The sequence below is a fragment of the Hippopotamus amphibius genome, chromosome 2 (genome assembly GCF_030028045.1).
Source record: "Hippopotamus amphibius kiboko isolate mHipAmp2 chromosome 2, mHipAmp2.hap2, whole genome shotgun sequence".
Classification (NCBI taxonomy): domain Eukaryota; kingdom Metazoa; phylum Chordata; class Mammalia; order Artiodactyla; family Hippopotamidae; genus Hippopotamus; species Hippopotamus amphibius.
The window spans coordinates 132,321,649-132,341,149 of NC_080187.1; the positions used below are offsets into that span (position 1 = coordinate 132,321,649).

Genomic DNA, 19,501 nt, shown 5'->3' on the forward strand with positions numbered 1-19,501 from the left:
GGTAAGTGATGTGATAAGGACGGGAGTACAAGCAGATTTATATAAAAGGAATGCAGTTAATTTAAAAAAGTGCCCACCTTAGTCTAAGTTTCAATGGCGGAAAATGAAATGTGGGGTCTTGCGTTTTCCTTGGAAGAGGTGTGTTAGTGAACCGGGGTAGCAAAGGAGGTGGGAAAGCTTTCAGGAGAAGATGGATTTTGAAGGAAGCAAGCCATAACCCAAGTACAAAATAATTATCCAGGAGTCCATACTGACATAGAGAAATGATTAAATAAATACATAAACAGGTGAGGCAGGAAGAGCCAAAACTTCCATGCAGATGCATCCCAAACAGTTTATGGAGATAGTCTGTCCTCAAGGGGGCGTAATTCCTCACTCCTTGAGTGTGAGCGGCACCTAGTGATCTCCTTCCAAAGAGCGCAGTATAAAGATGGGGAGAAAGCGACTTTACAGTGAGAAACTGGCAAGGACTCCCTCAGCCAGGTGATCAAGGTCAGGGTCAATGGTGATCACTTATGTCAACAGAATGTGCCCCTGATATGATGGGATGAGAGTGGTACTTGACCTCTGGGCTCCTCCTCCCAAACCTACCTTGTCTAATCATGAGAAAACATCAGATTCCAACGGAAGGACAGTCTATAAAATACTGGACCAGTACTCCTCAAAAGTGTCAAAGCCACCAAAAAACAAGGAAACGTTAAGAAACTGTCACAGACCAGAGGAGTCTAAGGACACATGAGGACTAAGAGTAATGTGACATCCTGGAGGGGACCCCGGACAGGAAAATGACATTAGGTGAAAACTAAGGAAATCAGAATAAACAATGGACAGCAGTTAATAATATTATATTACTATTTGTTCATTCATTGTGGCAAATGTAGCATACTAACGTATGATGTGTAAGATGTTGATAACAGGGGAAACTGGTTGGGGGGAGAGCGTACATGTGGGAACTCTCTATATTATCTTCACAACTTTTCTCTATATCTCAATGTATTTTTAAATTAAAAAAAAAAGTTATTTAAAACAAACGGGAAACCAATCAGAGAGTCTGCTCTACTTCAGCACCGGGAGGCAGTTGAGGACCCCGAGTTTGCTGGCGGGAAGGGGTGGGGGTAGGGGGTCCCCAGTAAGGCCCTGGAAAGGTGCTGGTCTCATTTTAAAAGATCTTCCTCTGCTTTTTCTGGTTTATCGTCCTGTCAATGTGGGGATGGAGTTCGAGCGTAATGAGAAGTAAACACTTGACTCACTTGTCTGTAGATGGCAGGTTTTCCCCCAGAGAAGCAGACTAAATGCATTTCCCTGAGTGTTCAGTAAGAAGCACAGTTTACAGGGAGGGCTGTGAAGCCACAGCAGACGCTCCTCATGAACACGGACTTGGTGGTGGTGGTAGTGGTGGGGGGTGGGGTGTTTTGCCCCAACGTGTGGGTTTTCTCTTCCTTCTCGGGGGCCCCCTGCTGCCAGGCTGCTTGGGTGGGCTGCCGCTGCTATGGGAGCAAGTCTTCTGCCCAGGGCCCAGGTTCTTCATCATGGGCTCACACATTCCGCATATCCTTGTGCTATTTCAAAATGAGGACACTAGGACTGCCTACTTCAGGCTGTACGGGGCCAGCATGAGCTGGGGACAGTAATGTGGCTACTTCTCTTTCCACCCATAGGATGAGCTCACTCTACACAGCCACCAGATTAAAGAAACAAGGCATAAGAAATCATGGAAGAGGGTTCAAGTGAGTTGGGGTTATCCAGCCTTTGAGGTTGAAGTCCACACAACCCATCCAAGGGGTTGCCCCGGAAGTGACTGGCACTGAGCTGGTTGCTACCATAGGTGAGGTCTCTGCACATTGCAGGGAGATATCGGGGTCTTCTTGTATCTTCATGCTGGTGATTTTTATCCCAGGCTTTCCCGTATTAATCAAGAAAACAGAACAGACCCCACTCTGGGCCAGATTGGAAAAATGTCTGTCATATACATGGTCTGTTTTCCCCTAGGTTGGAAAAAGTTTTATCGTGGGATTTGGCAGGAAGAATAGAGGCCCTCTTAGGAAAGAAAATAAAGTGGAATCAAAAGAAACAACTTACTTCTATTTGGAAAGGTAAGCAGTTACCTGCCTGTTCCTGAGTGTGGTTTGCACAACTCATCCTTTCATTCTAAAGCATTCTTCAGCATGGTGCTTCTTTTTCTCTCCTGATTCACTGCCTTTTGTTCTTTATTATTATGCTTTTTTAAGGCAACATGTAATAAAGGCACAAAGCCACCTCATCTTTGGAGTAGAGAAATTATTCTGCATATCAAGTTGATCAAATCTGGCAAGAGCTCTGACCTCTTGGCCCCCCAGGCTGGGTTTATTTTAAGTGCAGTTATATAATATCCTAGCCCAACTGACCCAGGGTGTGTTTTACAAAACCCTTGTTTTATTTGCTGCCTTTTTAAGGCTCAGGCACTTCTAAAAGAGTTCAGGACATAATTTCTTGTGAAAGAACATGAGGTGGTACTGGCTCTGAAATGATCGTGTCCAGAAACCAGGAGAAAATGCACAGTCATTGTATCAGCCAGTGTGTGAGACGTATGACTGGGGAGGGAAGGGTGCCCCGCACAGGTCAGCCCAGTGTTAAAGTCTTTGGTACAAGCTGTTGGTAAACAGCATTAAGTCACCCTTCTGGGAGTTTGTAGGAGATGTCTTTGTTCATTGGGAACTTTTAACATTTATATTATTTGTCTGTATTTTCCTTCTTTTTAAAACAATCTTCTCTCTTGTAAGAGCAACCACAACAAAAATGCACTCAAGTTCTTATTTAGTAGCTCACCTGTCTTAGAGGTGAAATGCTGAGAGTATAGAACTGCACTCTTTTCCTCTCTCTATCATTTCATACATCTCCACTTACAATGCCCAGCATGGAGTAAGTACTCACGAGATGTTGCCGTGGTATTCACAAGGCTGACTTCTGATGGGAGGATGTGGGAGGATAGGAAAGAATGACAATCATTCATATATCCAGTCAACACACAGCCACTGGAACGTTTGCTTCAGGCCGGGCCCTCTGTGGGGACGGGGTATATTGGTGCTGGCCCCCACAGACAGTGTGCTGCTTGTACTGACTCAGGGAGATGCGTGCCCTCTTGTGCATTATTCAGCCCATCTAAGCCTGTTTCTATATCTGTATAATGGGTCCAATGTATATACCTGAACTAGCTTGGACCTTTGTCTTAATCCCCCACTTAGATGATTAGCCGTACAACGGATGCTCTGTTGGCATATGCTCTCACGTTCAGTGGGTATGCCCAGAGAGGTCCCAAACCAGCATCAGAAGGTCTAACACTGAGTGCAGTCTACACACACATTAGTGGAGGACACTGAATAACCCTAGGTGGTGCAGGAAGAGAGGGTGGTCCAAGGGTTGAGAGCGAAGTAGCCTTTAAAGAGATCGGCAGTGCCTCTGCCCTGAAGAAAAACACCAGAAAGAAGAGGCAAGTAGAAGCCAGAGATGGATAGCAGGGACCAGTGGAGAAGGCCAATGGGTGGCAGAGGGCACTGAAGCTGGGCTTCAGTTTGCTTCTGCATCAGCTAGTAAGGAGATTTCTGTTCTGCTCATCAACCCTGTGGTTGAATTGTGAGCAGGAAGACCAAGCAGCCCATCATCTTGTCTGTGTCTCAGGCACTGATAGGAGAGCTTTGAAGACAGTAGAGATGAACTCGCAGCAGAAAGCCAGCCACGATGATGTGGATGTAGGGCTGAGGCATTTAGGTTAATAGCCTCACTGTGCTCACCCCTGGGTCACTGGGTAGTGGGTCTTGATATTTCTTGAGTTCTAGTAAGTTTAAAAGCCATTCTTTTTTTTCTTCCTTCCTTCCTTCCTCCCTCCCTTCCTTCCTCCCTTCCTCCCTTCCTTCCTCCCTTCCTTCCTTCCTTTCTTCCTTCCTCCCTCTCTCTCTTTCCTTCTTTCTTTCTTTCTCTCCTTCCTTCCTTCCCTCTTTCCTCCTTCCTTCCTTCCTTCCTCCCTTCCTTCCTCTCTCTCTTTCCTTCTTTCTTTCTTTCTCTCCTTCCTTCCTCCTTCCTTCCTTCCTTCCCTCCCTCCCTCCTTCCTCCTTCCTTCCTTCCTTCCTTCCTTCCTTCCTTCCTTCCTTCCTTCCCTTCCTTCCTTCCTTCCTTCCTTCCTTCCTCCTTTCTTTCTTTTTCTTTCTTTCTTTCTTTCTTTCTTTCTTTCTTTCTTTCTTTCTTTCTTTCTTTCTTTTCTTTCTTTCTTTCCTTCCTTCCTTCCTTCCTTCCTTCCTTCTTTCCTTCTTTCTTTCTTTCTTTCTTTCTTTCTTTCTTTCTTTCTTTCTTTCTTTCTTTCTTTCTTTCTTTCTTTCTTTCTTTCTTTCTTTCTTTCTTTCTCTCTCTCTCTCTCTCTCTCTCTCTCTCTCTCTCTCTCTCTCTCTCTTTCTTTCTTTCTTTCTTTCTTTCTTTCTTTCTTTCTTTCTCTCTTTTGCCATACCTCATGGCTTGCAGGACCTCAGTTCCCCAATCAGGGACTGAACCTGAGCCCCAGCAGTGAAAGCACCAAGTCCTAACCACTGGGCCACCAAGGAATTCCCTCAAAGCCTTTCTTGTGCTGAAGAGGTCCTCTTCTTCTGAACCAAGTGTTTTTTTCCCCCAGGGGAAGAGTGAGGTAAGTGGGCTGAACCTAGACTTCACTCAGCAGGACCACCTGAGACTGGAATCTAGGCATAGCCATTTCATGGCACATGTCCTCAGGCCAGATGGTCAACCTCTCTGAGCACCCATTTCCTTGCTTGCAAAATGGGAATAACAGGATCAACCTCTCTGGACTGTAGGAAGAATTCAGCAAGCCACTCTTCACGAAGTGTCTGGAGCACCCAGTGCATGGCGGTTTAGAGAATTAATTCCCTCTTGTCAGAGGTTAGCCTGTCCTCCACTGCTGCTTCCACCAGATGGCTTTCCTAGGAACCTCCCAGGGATGCAGCTTTTTCTCACTCTGCTTCAGTTTCCTTTCTTTCATATGTTCTCCAGAATGAAATTAATCTTTTCCTCTCCAGAGTCTCCCAGTGTAGCACTTCTCAGAATCTGCTTTGGGTTACAATTACCTCATTCATGAGCCACCTACTCCCCCTACACAGGAACCCCTCTAGGGAGCTCTGCTATGAGAAAGAGTATATCTGGTCTTTGTCCCCAGTTCCAGGCACAGAGCTTCAAAACTCTTGGAATTTCTGGAGCAACAGGAATGTCTTTGTTATGCTGATGGGGTGACTCATGGTGGCCCCTTGATGGCTACAGGATGAGATCTGGTCACCAGAAACACCAACCATGTGATTAGAGGGTGGGGACTTTCAGCTGCCTGAACTTCAGGGAGGGGAGATAGACTGGAGACTGAATTCAATCACATGGCCAGTGATTTAACCAACCTTGCCTACCCAATGAAACTCCAATAAAAACTCCGTTTATGGAGGTTCAGTAGTGTTTCCTGGCTGATGAATACATTGATGTGCCAGGGGGTGATGTGCCCTGACTGCACAGGAAGAGGGCATGAAACTTCTGCATTTGGGACCCACCCAGGATCCACCCTATAAGTATCCTTTGTTTAAAAAAAATGTAAGTTTAGTGCTTTCCTGAGCTCTGTGTGTCATTCTAACAAATTATCAAAACTGTGGGGGTTGTGAAAATTCCTGAATTTATAGTCAGTCAGAAGCACAGGTGACCTGAGGACCCCTGAAATGCTGCTGGAGTCTGAAGGGGGGCAGTCTTGTGGAGGACTTTGCCCTCAATCTGTGAAGTCTATGTGTACTCCAGGGGGTTAGTGTCAAAATTGTATTGCAGTACACCTAGCTGGGGTGGAATAGGAACAGGAAGAGATTCATGTGTTAGTAGACTATCTTCCAATTCAGGAACTGAATAAATATAGACTGAACTGAGAACAGTAGACTTAATATTTTATATCCATATCAACATTGCTATTTCTTTGGCCTTCTTCTGATTTGGGGAAACCCCTAATATTGGGGTGTTGGTGGAATACAGAGGCCGGTTCCCTGCACATATGTTGAAAAGGTCCATCTTGCTGTGGCCAGGACAGGATCAACCAATCAGGTGCACTCATCTTTGACTTTGAATCAGGAACAAATCACTCTGATAGAAGAAACAGGGACTTCCCTGGTGGCGCAGTGGTTAAGAATCTGCCTGCCAATGCAGGGGACACAGATTCGATTCCTGGTCCAGGAAGATCCCACATACCATGGAGCAACTAAGCCCGTGTGCCACAACTACTGAGGCTGCGCTGTAGCGCCCGCAAGCCACAGCTACTGAGCCCGTGCACCACAATCACTGAAGCCTGTGTGCCTAGAGCCCGTGCTCTGCAACAAGAGAAGCTACAGTAATGAGAAGCCCATGCACCGCAACAAAGAGTAGCCCCCACTCAGCACAACTAGAGAAAGCCCGTGTGCAGCAACAAAGACCTGGTGCAGCCAAAATAATAAATAAATAAATATTAAAAAAAAAAAAGAAGAAGAAACATCCAGCTCCCCAGGGAAACAGTAATGCCAGTGGGAGTATGCAGCAGCCAGTGTCATTGGGACAAGCTACAATAACTAGTATTCAGCAGGACCACAAGAGGGTATTCATCTACTTTGTTTTTTGTGGGGTGACTTTTGGTTGCTTTGATTAAAGTTTTGTTCTTTTTTTTTCTCATTCTGTTTTATTTCCCTGCTCTCTTGGTAACCATATACTCTATTTCTATTCTTTCACAGTTACTCTTGAAATTTTGCCACACATACATAATTGGGATTTATCCCAGGGATGGAAGGATTTTTCAATATCTGAAAATCAATCAATGGGATACACCACATTAACAAATTGAAGACTAAAAGCCATATGATCATCTCAATAGATGCAGAAAAAAGCTTTTGATAAAATTCAACATCCATTTATGATAATAACGCTCCAGAACGTGGGCACAGAGGGAACATACCTCAGCATAATAAAGGCCATGTATGACAAACCCAGAGCAAACATCATATTCAATGGTGAAACTCTAAAAGCATTCCATCTAAGATCAGGAACAGGATAAGGATGCCCACCCTCACCACTTTTATTCAACATTGTTTTGGAAGTCCTAGCCACAGCAATCAGAGAAGAAAAAGAAATAAAAGGAATCCAAATGGGAAAGGAAGATGTAAAACTGTCACTGTTTGCAATGACTATACATTGAAAATCCTAAAGATACCATCAGAAAACTACTAGAACTCATAAATGTATTTAGTAAAGTTGCAGGAAACAAAATTAATATACAGACATCTGTCGCATTTCTATACACTAAAAAGGAAAGATCAGAAAGAGAAATTAAGGAAACAATTCCATTTACCATTACATCAAAAAGAATAAAATACCTAGGAATAAACCTACCTAACGAGGTAATAGACCCATACTCAGAAAACTATAAGACACTGATGAAAGAAATGGAAGATGATACAAACAGATGGAAAGATATAATATGTTCTTGAATTGGAAGAAACAATATTGTTAAAATGACCATGCTACCCAAGGCAATCTAGATTCAATGCAATTCCTATCAAATTACCAATGGCATTTTTCACAGAGCTAAAACAATTATTTTTTACTTTGTATGGAAACACAAAAGACACTGAATAGCCAAAACAATCTTGAGAAAGAAGAATGGAGCTAGGAGAATCACACTCTCTGACTTTGCACTATACTATAAAGCTACAGTAATCAAAACAATATGGTACTGGCACAAAAACAGACACGCAGATCAGTGGAACAGGATACAAAGCCCAGAAGTATACCCCTGCTCTTATGGTCAATTAATCCACAACAAAGGAGGCAAAAATATACAATGGAGAAAATACAGTCTCTTCAATATGTGGTGCTGGGAAAACTCAATAGCTACACATAAAAGAATGAAATTAGAACATTCTCTTGGGATTTCCCTGGTGATGCCAGGGTTAAGACTCCATGCTTTCCACTGTAGGGGGCATGGGTTTGATCCCTGGCTGGGGAAGTTCCACATGCCTGTGCAGTGTGGCAGGAAGAAAGAAAGAAAGAAAGAAAGAGAGAGAGAGAGAGAGAGAGGGAGGGAGGGAGGGAGGAAGGAAGGAAGGAAGAAAGGAGGAAGAAAAAGAACATTCTCTAATACCATATACAAAAATAAACTGAAAATGGATTAAAGACCAGACAAGAACAGATACTGTAAAATTGCAATACCAGATGCTATAAAACTCCTAGAGGAGAACATAGGTAGAACACTCTTTGACATAAATTGCAGCAATATTTTTTTTGAATTCATCTCCTAATGTTAATACTTGCAAAAATAAACAAATGGCTACTTAAACTTAAAAGCTTCTGCACAGAAAAGGAAACCATACACAAAATGGAAAGACAACCCATGGACTACAAGAAAATATTTGCAAGTGATGCAACACACAAGGGATTAATTTCCAAAATACACAAATAGCTCATACAGCTCAATATCAAAAAAACAAACAACCCAATCAAAAAATGGGCAGAAGACCTAAACAGACATTTCTCCAAAGAAAACATGCAGATGGCCAACAGGCACATGAAAAGGTGCTCAATATCGCTAATTATTAGAAAAATGCAAATCAAAACTAAAATGAGGTACCACCTCTCACTGGTCAGAATGGCCATCATCAAAAAGTCTACAAATAATAAACGCTGGAGAGGGTGTGGAGAAAGGGAAGCCTCTTACACTGTAGGTGGGAATGTAAATTGATACAGCTACTATGGAGAACAGTATGGAGGTTCCTTGCAAAATAAAAATAGAACTACCATATGACCCAGCAATCCCACCTTGGGCATATACCCAGAGAACACCATAATTCAAAAAGACACATGCACTCCAATGTTCATTGCAGCACTATTTAAAATAGCCAAGACATGGAAACAACCTAAATGTCCATCAACAGATGAATGGTTAAAGAAGATATGGTACATATACACAATGGAATTGTACTCAGCCATAAAAAATAATGAAATAATGCCATTTGCTGCAATATGGATGGACCTAGAGATTATCATACTAAGTGAAGTAAGTCAGACAAAGACAAATATCATATGATATCACTTATATGTTGAATCTAAAAAAAAAACAAACGAATTTATTTATAAAATAAAAATAGAGATAGAATACAAATTTATAGTTACTAAAGGGGAAAGTGGGGGAGGGATAAATTAGGAACTTGGAATTAACAGATACACAACACTATATATAAAACAGATAAACGACAAGGGCCTACTGTATAGCAAAGGGAATTATATTCAATATCTTGTAATAACCTATAATGGAAAAGAATCTGAAAATGAATACATACACATATATATGACTATATATATATTCAGCTATGTATATATACATATACACAAATGAATCACTTTGCTGTGCACCTGAAAACAATATATTGTAAATTAACCATACTTCAATTAATATATATTATATATAAGTATAGATATAAATATATATAATTTAACAAAGTCTGCATTTGGTATCAGGATGCCTGTCTATACAAGGGCCTTAGAAGACTTATACTTCAACCACTCCTCTTGACTTCTGTGCCTTCACTGTCCTGTATTTCAGTTCAGCCCTTTATTTTCAAACTTACAATTAGCCATTGTTTATTATTATCATTACTAAAAAGTAATGCTAGTTTAGATTTTACCTGCGGGCTCACAACTCCTCTTTGCACCTCATACCATCTTTCTGGGACCATTTTCCTTCCTTCTGAACAATATCCCTTACATGCTCCTTTAAGGTTGTGCCTGTTGGTAGTAAACTCTTGATGCTTGCTTTCAGGAAAATGTCTTCATTTCATCCTTGTTTCAAAAAATAATTTTGCTGGGTACACACTTTCAGGTGGACAATATTTTTCCAGCACTTTGATGATGTTACTCCATCATTTTCTAGCTTTCACTGTTTTTGAGAAATCTACTCTCAGTCTAATTATATTGTCTTTTGTAGGTGACCTGTCTTTTCTCCCTGACTACTTTCAAATCTCCTTGTCTTTGGTTTTCTGCAGTTTTACTATGATGTGTATATGTATTGATTTTGTTTGTTTTTGCTTGGTATCTTTTATACTTCTTATCTCTGTGGATTCATGTCTTTCATCCAATTCCGCAATAGTCTCAACCATTATCTCTTTGAATAGTGCTTTCTTTCATTCATTCTCTCCTTATGGAACTCCAAATAAACATGTGTTCAAATATCTCATTTTATTATCCATATCTCTTAATTTCTTTTTTCATTTTCCTGGCCATCCCTTTATGCTGCCCTTTGAACAATATCATGTCAGCTATCTTCTAGTTCACTAATTTTTTCTTATCTGTTTCTAAGCTGCCATTTACACTTACTTCACATACCATACAATTTACCCATTTAAAGTCTATAATTCATTGCCTTCTAGTATATTCACAGAGTTGTGCAACCATTACCACAATCAATTTTAGAAACTTTTAATCAACCCGAAAAACAATCCGTACCCATTAACAGTCACTCCCTATTTCCTCCAATTCCCCCTCACCTGTCCTGGTAACCACTCATCTACTTTATGTCTCAATAGATTTGTTTCAACTGGACACTCATCTAAATGGAATCATACAACACGTGGTCTTTTGTGACTGGCATCTTTCACTTAGCATAATTCTAAACCATCTTTTAAGTCATTTGTTCAATTCTTCACTTTGACAATTGTGTCTTAAATTTCTATAAGTTCTATTACTCCCTTTTTCAATTTGCCTAATCTTTTGATAGTCTTTTTTGCTTATTTTCTGTGATTCTATCATTACTTCTTTAAACATTCCATATATAATTATGCTATTTTCTGATAATATCTAGCAGAATGATTTAGAACCTCAAGTTCTTTACTTTTTAAATCTGCTTCTGCTGATTCTTACTCAGGGTAGCTTGTTTCTTTGAATATTTGGTGATCTTTGATTGGAAATAAATGTTTAGTTTATCTTAGTTTGTGGAAAATCTGAGGTTTTAAATCCTCAAGGGAAATTGCATATGCTTTGCTGGGAATCAGGGGTGCTAAAGACCACAGGACCTCCTTTCAAGGGTCTGGCATACAGTAAAAGCCTTGGTTTCATTCCCCTCCCCCCACCACCCCCACCTCCTTGCTAATGACGAAGTGGATAATGGCATACACCCTCCCTGCCTTTTGTGTGTTGCAGTGGGGGTGCTGACACTCACTCCTTCAGGCTGCAGTCCTGAGCATGTGTGATGTATCTATGTGCATGGTATGATGTATATGAGCTTTCCTTTACCACTGTATGCCCAGCAATGCACAGAAGTTCTATCTTCTCTAGTTTACCTACAGGGGAAGGGCCCCTCCAAGCACCTAGTTTGTCATTCTGCTGCCCCTTCCTGGAAACCCCCAGCCTGCTTCTGTTTCTGCACTTCTGCCCTGACTCTCCAGCTTTACTGATGAATCTTGAGTCTAGTAAATAATCCCCTCCCTCACTCCATTTCCTGTGTGATGTCCAAAGTCCAATTCTATTTGCCCACAACTGAGAAAACTGACTGGCAGTATAGTTTTTTAGCAGTAAGAATGATATTTGCGAGCACCAGCAGTTGCCCTGCCATGCCCTGAGGGCTTTACATGTCTTAATTCCTGTAGTCATCACAACCTCACCATTTTACAGATAAGAAAACTGAGGCACAGAAAATTTGAGTGACTTGTCTTGAGACCCACAGGTTGCACCTGTTGGAGCTGGGAGGTGCACCCTGGCAGCCCGGCTCTTTTCCATTCTTATGACTGCAAAAAAAAAGAGCTAAGGGCCCATCTGGAATTCAGCAGAAAAAGTTCTGTTTTTCGAGGAACTGGCTGCAAATACCCAGGAACTCATAAAGCCCTGATCTAGCCTTTCTGGCATGTTGTGTGCAGCAGCGAGGCTTGGCAGGGAGCCTGGGGTTCTCCGAGCTTTTTTGCTGGTTGAAAAAAACCCAAGTTCTAACTCAAGAGCGGAGCATTTTGTTGACTGCATCTGTGAGGACAGGCTAGAAAATCAATGCTACAGTGGCCTCAAACGCACGATTCAAGTGGTTTTGCTGCATTTTTCAGCTTGACTGGAAAATTCTGAGAATAGACTCAAGACCCCACCTTTGGCTTGATCCAACAGAGGCGTGAAATTGATGGTCAAGTGTGAATAGACGGCTGTGCTCTGAGCTTCTAAGTGACACCGTGTGGGGACTGCTTTGCGTGAGACAGCTGCTTCAAAGGGAGGAGAGGTCTGCTCTACGGATGAGACCCCTCTTCACGCCCTGTCTGAGGATGTGTTTTCTCCTGGTTACTTTCTTAAAAATGAAGCCAGGTTATTATTATAAACAATAATAACCGTGCATTAAGCTTTTACCCTGTGCTAGGCGCTATGCTTTAAAAAAGCTGCTTTTACAGACTTACACACTTTCTTGCTTCACACACGTACCTCTTTTACTCCTCAGAACCACCCTGTGACATCAGCACTATTATCCCTCATTCCTGAAGGAGGACACCATGGCTGGGGGAAGGGACTTTCCCGACACTCCACTCCCAGAAGGGGCTCCCAGCTCTCAGGGCAGTAGAGCCTGCCTGGGCCACTCCCCATCCTTCCCAGGGGTGTCCCTTAGCCTGTTTCCTTTACCACTGAGCCAGCTGGGCCCCCTGGGGGCAGGTGACACACAACCCAAGGACCAAAGGCTAACTTGTGTCCCAGGGCAGCCAGTGTGTGTTTTCTCCACTCCCGTATGGATCTGGTCACCAAGGGGCCTACATGCCGGGTTTTCTTAGAACCACAGAAGGAATCAGCTGGCCCTGTGCTCCTGGGTCTGGGCTCGGAGGGTTTTTACCTTTACTGCTTCCCAGCTGGAATTCACCAGGTGCTGCCGGAAAGGCCCAAAACCTGAAACCAAAGAGAGTCTGGTTTGCTCTGGCCATGCCTTGGACCAAGATGTCTCTGCTTCTGCGCTGCTCCCCCTACCTCCTTGGGGACCTCTTGCGGTTCCCAGACCATCAAGGGCCAGTGGGGACTCCACACATCCCCTTTCTTGTGGAGGCTTGCAACCTTGCTAGTCTGGAATGCTTGCAAGTCCTCTTGCGGGGGCACCCAAAAGGAACGTGGGGCTGACCTACTGCCAAGTAGGAGGGCTCAAGAAGGTGTGTGCGCATGTGCGCGGTTAAAATGCATGCTGTGTAGAGGGCCCAGAAACACACCCTCACACGGGAATGTGCCCAGTTGTTTGTTAACAAAGGTGCAAGAGCAATTCAATGGAGGAGGGACAGCCTTTTAACAAACGGGGCTGAAACAGTCAGACACCCATGGGCAAAAAAAATGGATTCCTCGCCTGCGCTGTATACAGAAATTAATTCAAAATTGATCATGGACTTAAAGGTAAAAGGTAAAATTATAAAACTTTTTGGGAAAAAAGGGAGAAAATCTTGGGACCTAGTGTTAGGCAAAAAGTTCTTAGACTTGATACTGAGTGCATGATCTGTGAAAGTAAAAGACTGATGAAGTGGACCTCATCCAAACGAGAAACTTTTGCTCTGCAAAAGACCCTGCTGAGAGGATGAAAAAGACACTGCGCACAGCTGCAAATCACATATCTGACAAAGGCATTGTATACAAAATGTATAAAGAACTCTCAAAACTCAACTTTAAAAGACAGTCCAATTAGAAAGTGGGCAAAAGACATGAAGAAACATTTCATCGAAGAGGATATACAGGTGGCAAATAAGCACCTGAAAAATAAGCACTGTTCAACATCATTAGCCATCTGAAAAATACAAATTAAAATCACATTGAGATGTCACTATACTTCTATCAGGGTGGCTGAAATAGAAATACTGGTAATACCAAAAGCTGACGAGGATGAAGAGGAACTAGGGCACACATACATTGTTAGTGGGGATGTAATGGTACTGCCATTCTGGGAAATGGTTTGACAGTTTCTTTTAAAACTGAAAGACTTCCAAGCATGTGCACTGCTGGACATTTACCCCAGAAAAGTGAAAACTAATTTTCACCCAGAAACTTGTTCACAGATGTTCACTGCAGCTTTATTTGTAATAGCCCATAGCTAGAAACCACCCCAATGTCCTTCAGTGAGTGAATGGTTAAACTGTGGTTCATCTAGATCGTAGAATACTACTCAGCAGTGAACAGAAAAAAGCAGAAAAACCCAAGTGTTCACCATCTGATGAACAGATTAACAAAACAATGACATTACCCACACAATGGCATATCATGTGGCAATAAAAAGAAATGACGCGTTACGATTATGTGACAACATGGATAAACCTTGAAAACATTACACTCAGTGGATGAAGCCAGTCACAAAAGTGCATGATTCCATTTACGTGAAATGCCCAGAACTGGCAACCTATAAGAACAGAAAGTAGATTAGTGGTTGCCTAGAGCTTGACTCTGTGTGTGTGTGTGTGTGTGCGCGCGCGCGCGTGTGTGTGTGTGTGTGTGTGTGTGTGTGTGTGTAGTAGGGGAGTGCGGATGAGGATAAGGGAGTCGAGTTTCTTTTTTGGGGTAATGGAAATGTTCTAAAATCGACTGTGTTGAGAAATACATAACTCTGTGACTACACTAAAAGCCATTGAACTGTAAGCTTTAAATGAGTAAATTGTATAGTATGTGAATTATATCTCAATACAGCTGTTAAAAATTGCTTTAAAAGTGAAGGAATTATTGGTATAACTTGGATGAACCTCAAGGGAATTATACTGAGTGAAAAAAAGCCAAGCTCAAAAGGATACATGCTGCATGATTCCATTGATATTGATACAATATTTATAAATTATAATTTACACCTATAAACATAATTATAGAGATAAAGGACAGATTGATGGTTACCGGGAGTTAGAGATGGGGAAAAGGGTGGGTGTGGTAGTTGGAGGGAGTCTTGTGATGTTGGTACAGTTATTTATCTTAATGGTGGTATAGTTATTTATCTTAAGCTACACATGTGGTAATACCGTGTAGAGTTGTGCATGCTTGTGTACACACACACATACACACTGAGTGATACCAATGTCAATATCTTAGCTTTGATATTGAAGACGTTAACATTGGAGGGGGCTGGGTGAAAGATGCAGGGGACCATTCTATACATTTCTTTGCAAATTCTTGTGAATCTATGATTACCTCAAAATTAAAAGTTTAAAAAAGTGTGTGATTTGGTCCAGTGTTTCTCAAATGCTAACACACGTGTATATCTTATTAAAATGTAGAATCTGATTGGGCAGGTCTGAGGTGATGCTGGAGATTCTGCACTCCTAACAAGCTCCCCAGTGATACTGATATTGCTGGCCCTTGGACCATACTTGGAATAGCAAGGCTTTGAACAAGTAGCATCAGAATACTTCACAGAGGGGAGAGAGCAGGTGGGTGGGGGTGGTTAGGGACGTCTCCTGGAGGAGGTGGGGGTGACTCAGGACTTCATGGGGGAGGAAGAGGCAGAGCGGTTGAAGGGGGTGAGCCTGGGCAAAGTGAGCCCCAGGGGAAGCCTCACTCTGGGAAGGAGCGAGAGCCTGGGCTGCTGGATGAGGTGTGCTGACGGAAGGGCGTGTTCTTAGAATTGGGAAGATGTTCACACTGTGTACCATTACTCAATTTAATTGCAGAGAAGACTTCTAATCAAAGGCAGTTAAGCAGAATTTTGCTTTGAGGAAGACAGCAAACCCCTCTGGGACTAGCTTAGGAAAGCCTTCCCGCTGGCCTGGGGAGAGGGACTCCATCACCCACTCAGGATTGCGGCTGCTCAGTTTTACGGCACCCACACCTCGCAGTGGCCCTGCCAAAGCGCAGGCTGTGGCCTGACGGCAGTCGAGAGTGGCCAGAGACCTCAGCATTTGGGTTCAGGCTTCTGCTGTTGCATCTCAGCCCCACCACGTAGCAGCTGGGCGACGTGGAGCAAGTTACTTAGCTTCAGTGCCTTGGTTTTCTTGTCTGTAAAATGCAGACTAATTATAATAATCTAATTGGGTTGTTGTGCAGATTAAATGAATAAAACAGAGCATTTGCAATACTGCCTCGAGCACAGGAAGCAGTGTCAGTGTTCAGCTTCACTGTTGTTTTAGTTACATGCCTCCTGGGACCTCTGTACAGATTAAACAATGCCATGTACAGCATGTATTATTTCCAGAATCCGGTAGGTGCTCAGTAAAAGCTAAATCCCCTTTTACTGTCTCTCTGGGCAGCATGGGATGGGCTCCAGCTAGACCCCTGCTCTGCCCTGATTCTCTCTGATCTTTTGATGCCATCATTTCTCAGCCCCCAACCCCCTGCCTGGGCACCGTGCCTGTCAGTCAGGGGCCCTGTCCCTACTTTTCCATGTTGAGATTCCATGGGTACTTTAGGCCTCTATTTCTCTCTCCAGAAATCAAGAGGCCTGTACAGGTATGTATGTGCGTGTGTGTATATACACATATGTATGTATGTATATATCTACATCTATCCACATATATACAGAAAGAGATTTATTATAAGGTATTGGCTCATGTGATTAGGGAGGCTGAGAAGTCCGCAGATCTGTCTGCCATCTACAAACTGGAGACCTACGAAAGCTGGTGGAGTAAATTCCAGTCCAAGGCTGAAGGCCCAAGAACCAGACGCACCAGTCAGAGGGCAGGAGAAGATTAATGTACCAGATCCTGCCTTTGGACAGAGGGAATTCAACCTTCCTCTGCTTTTTCATTCTATTCAGGCATTAGATGAGGCCAACCCACACTGGGAAGGGCACTGCTTTATTGGTCCACCCACTCAGATGTCAAGCTCTTCCAAAAACACCCTCACAGACACATCCAGAAATAGTGTTTAACCAGGTATCTGGGCCCACCATGGCCCAGTCGAGTTGACACACAACATTAACCATCACAGGCCGTTTAGGACGGTGTGGCTAGGAATGGGACCAGGGACCTGGGGGCCTCTTCCTTCACCTCTCCTTCAGCATGGCCCATGTGCAGAGCTCAAGGGTTCCTGCCTGGGCCCTGCGGGGGAGGTCAGCCACGGTCAGGTGGGACTGTGACTGGTGGGGGCCCACTTCAGGGTTGGCAGTGGGCTGCAGAGAGAGGTGGCGTTCTCCACTCAGCTTAACCTGGAAGCCAGCTGACGTTCTGAGTTCTATCTCTCTGATTCCTGTGATGTATTTCTCAATCATCAGATTCCGAGAGGGGGAGGAGCTATGATCAAACACCAATCTCTGAAACCCCATTCCCATCCCCTCCCCCGGACCTCAGGTCTTTAGAACAGGGGTCAGTGCTGGAGAGGACTGTGCCTCTGAACTTCTGGAACCTCTGGGTCTAAAACACTAACAAGTCTGACTCACAAAGGGTAAAACTTTCTCAGGGAATAGAAAAGTTTGGGACAGGATGTCTCAGGCAGTTAGCAGTGTTTTCTGACTTTGACTGAATCCTATAGAGTAAATAAGACTGGAGTTGCTGAGAAAAAAAAAAAAAAGGAAAATATTGATACTAAGGAAAAATCACTGAGAAACCAGGTACCTCCTGGGTTGACCATAGGAATACTAAAAATGCAAGCAACACCAAAATAAATAAATAAATAAATAAATCACATGCTGCTTTAGAATCACATTGAGATCAGTGTGTTCAAGTCATTTCTTATCTGTTTTCAATTAGGCAAAGCAACTCAGCAAATGAAGGTTTGAAACTCTTGTTCTGCAGGGTCAACCTTACACTTTAAACTTGGCAGGGCTTCGAGTGGAATTTGTGAAAAGGGGCTGAAGAAATCTTCTCTTGGAATTAAGAGAGGCCCTTGGAGGCAGGCAGGTTTTCTCCGTCTCCCACTGTCATTGCTCAGTGCCAGTCCCAAGGCCTTGATCTTGAGGCAGTTTGGCAGAGCCTCTTGTTCCCCCACCATCTGTCTACGTGCCAGTTGTCTTGGTGAGATTTACACGTGAAGCAAATCCAATTAAATGAAAAGACTGCCCCTGGCAGCTCAGAGCTTTTTTAATAAAGGAAGGTCACACTCTGGATGCCAGAGAGCATTCCCAAATCACAGCTGATTACCAGGTACTTCATCAAACAATCCTGAGCTTGCCAGCAAGCCACAGGCTGACAGGGCAGAGGCAGGGGTCGATGTGAGTCTAAGACTTGCCCTGGTGCTTCAATATTCATATTTCATTTGTGCTAGGTATTGCATTTATCCGGGGTACTGTTTCCTCAGGAATTCAAGGGTCATTTGAACCAATCTCAAATACCCAAAATAACACAAATGAGAACGGGGAGATAAAAGGTTTTCGAAAGAACTTTCTTTTTCTCAGAAGGCTAACAGGAGTCTGAGTATAGCCTGAAAATATTAAGATAGGTAACTTTCCATTTTCCACACACACAAGAACGCTTGTCTCTTCCACGTTGCCTTCATCCAGCACAACTCAAAAAACTTAAAATATGCCAAATGTGTCTGACTAAAAAGAAAGGGCTCTGTGAAGAAATCAAGCCCTCCAGGGAGCAGCTGTGACAATGACCAGGGGTGTCTGGGGTTGATTTTGAATGAGCTGGTGAAAGGCAGGAGTGGGCGCCTGCCATTCCTTCTGAGTTGACCTTCTGGGGTCCAAGGTCTCTAACCGGTGGCTCTGGGAGGGTGCCTAGAGTTCCCTGTGTGGCTAAAAGCTCTCTAGTTTGGGGGGGAGCTTATGTGCCCCTCTCGGGGTGGTCACGGTAGGTGGACTGTCTCAGCCTTATTAGACCCCCTTCTTTCCGAGTCCCCTGCTCTCCCTTCCTCGTTCTGCAGCTGCGCCGGGGTGGATGCCACAGGCGCCCCAGACTTGCACAGCCGCGCCAGCCTCTGCCTCCCCACGATGGGCTGAAGGGCAAGGTCTGTGCCTAAGCCACATGTGAGCACCTTGAGTGTATGCCACTCAAGAGTTATTTGAAGTGAATGACAGCATAGAAGCAGAAAAGCCTCTCTGTCCCCTAGTGGTGGTTTTTTTTTTTAAATAGGGCATAGCGGGAAGTCAGCTCCATCTGGAATTATTGGCAACACCAGTTGCCACTCTTTTTTTTCCCCATGAGGGAAAACTGTTTATGACCAGGATCAGGCAAGTGCGCATTCCATGGTCGGGCTAAAAGCAGCAGCAAGTGGGAAAGCAGAAAAGTTGTCTTACCGGTCACCACCACGCAGCTGGACGGCGAATCCATGAAACCCGAGTGGGGAAGGCGCTTGTGCGCCTGCGCGGGTCAGAGGCCGGGTCCCGGGTGCCCCGAGTACCAGCCGCCCCTCCCGGCTGGTGGCCTGCGCGAGGCTGGGATGGAGACCAGACACCCCGCAGCGTTTTGGCGGCCCTGAAAGACTGAAGACACTGGGGGTGGCGGGGAGGGTGTAAGACAATGCCCCCCGCCCCCCCCCCCGCCCCCCGAAAGCAGAAATGGGCAGCTCAGGACACAGAGGCAGCGGCAACAGAAAAGGAGAGGGTCGGAGCGCCATCACGGTCTTTCTGGCCACTTGGGTCTGGGTCACTTTGTTGGGCCGTATG

At 43.9% G+C, this 19,501-nt stretch overlaps 1 protein-coding gene across 1 annotated transcript in view; it reads right to left on the bottom strand.

The window, feature by feature from the left end:
* Positions 1-19,166, bottom strand: part of PGPEP1L (pyroglutamyl-peptidase I like) — a 48,092-nt gene extending 28,926 nt beyond the window's left edge. The window contains exons 1-2 of the mRNA XM_057723855.1: positions 19,133-19,166; positions 12,848-12,900 (exon numbers count right to left, since the gene is read on the bottom strand). Of these exons, the coding sequence (XP_057579838.1) occupies positions 12,848-12,900; positions 19,133-19,166 (87 nt within the window). The remainder of the gene's footprint in view (positions 1-12,847; positions 12,901-19,132) is intronic.
* Between the last annotated feature and the right edge of the window lie 335 nt (positions 19,167-19,501).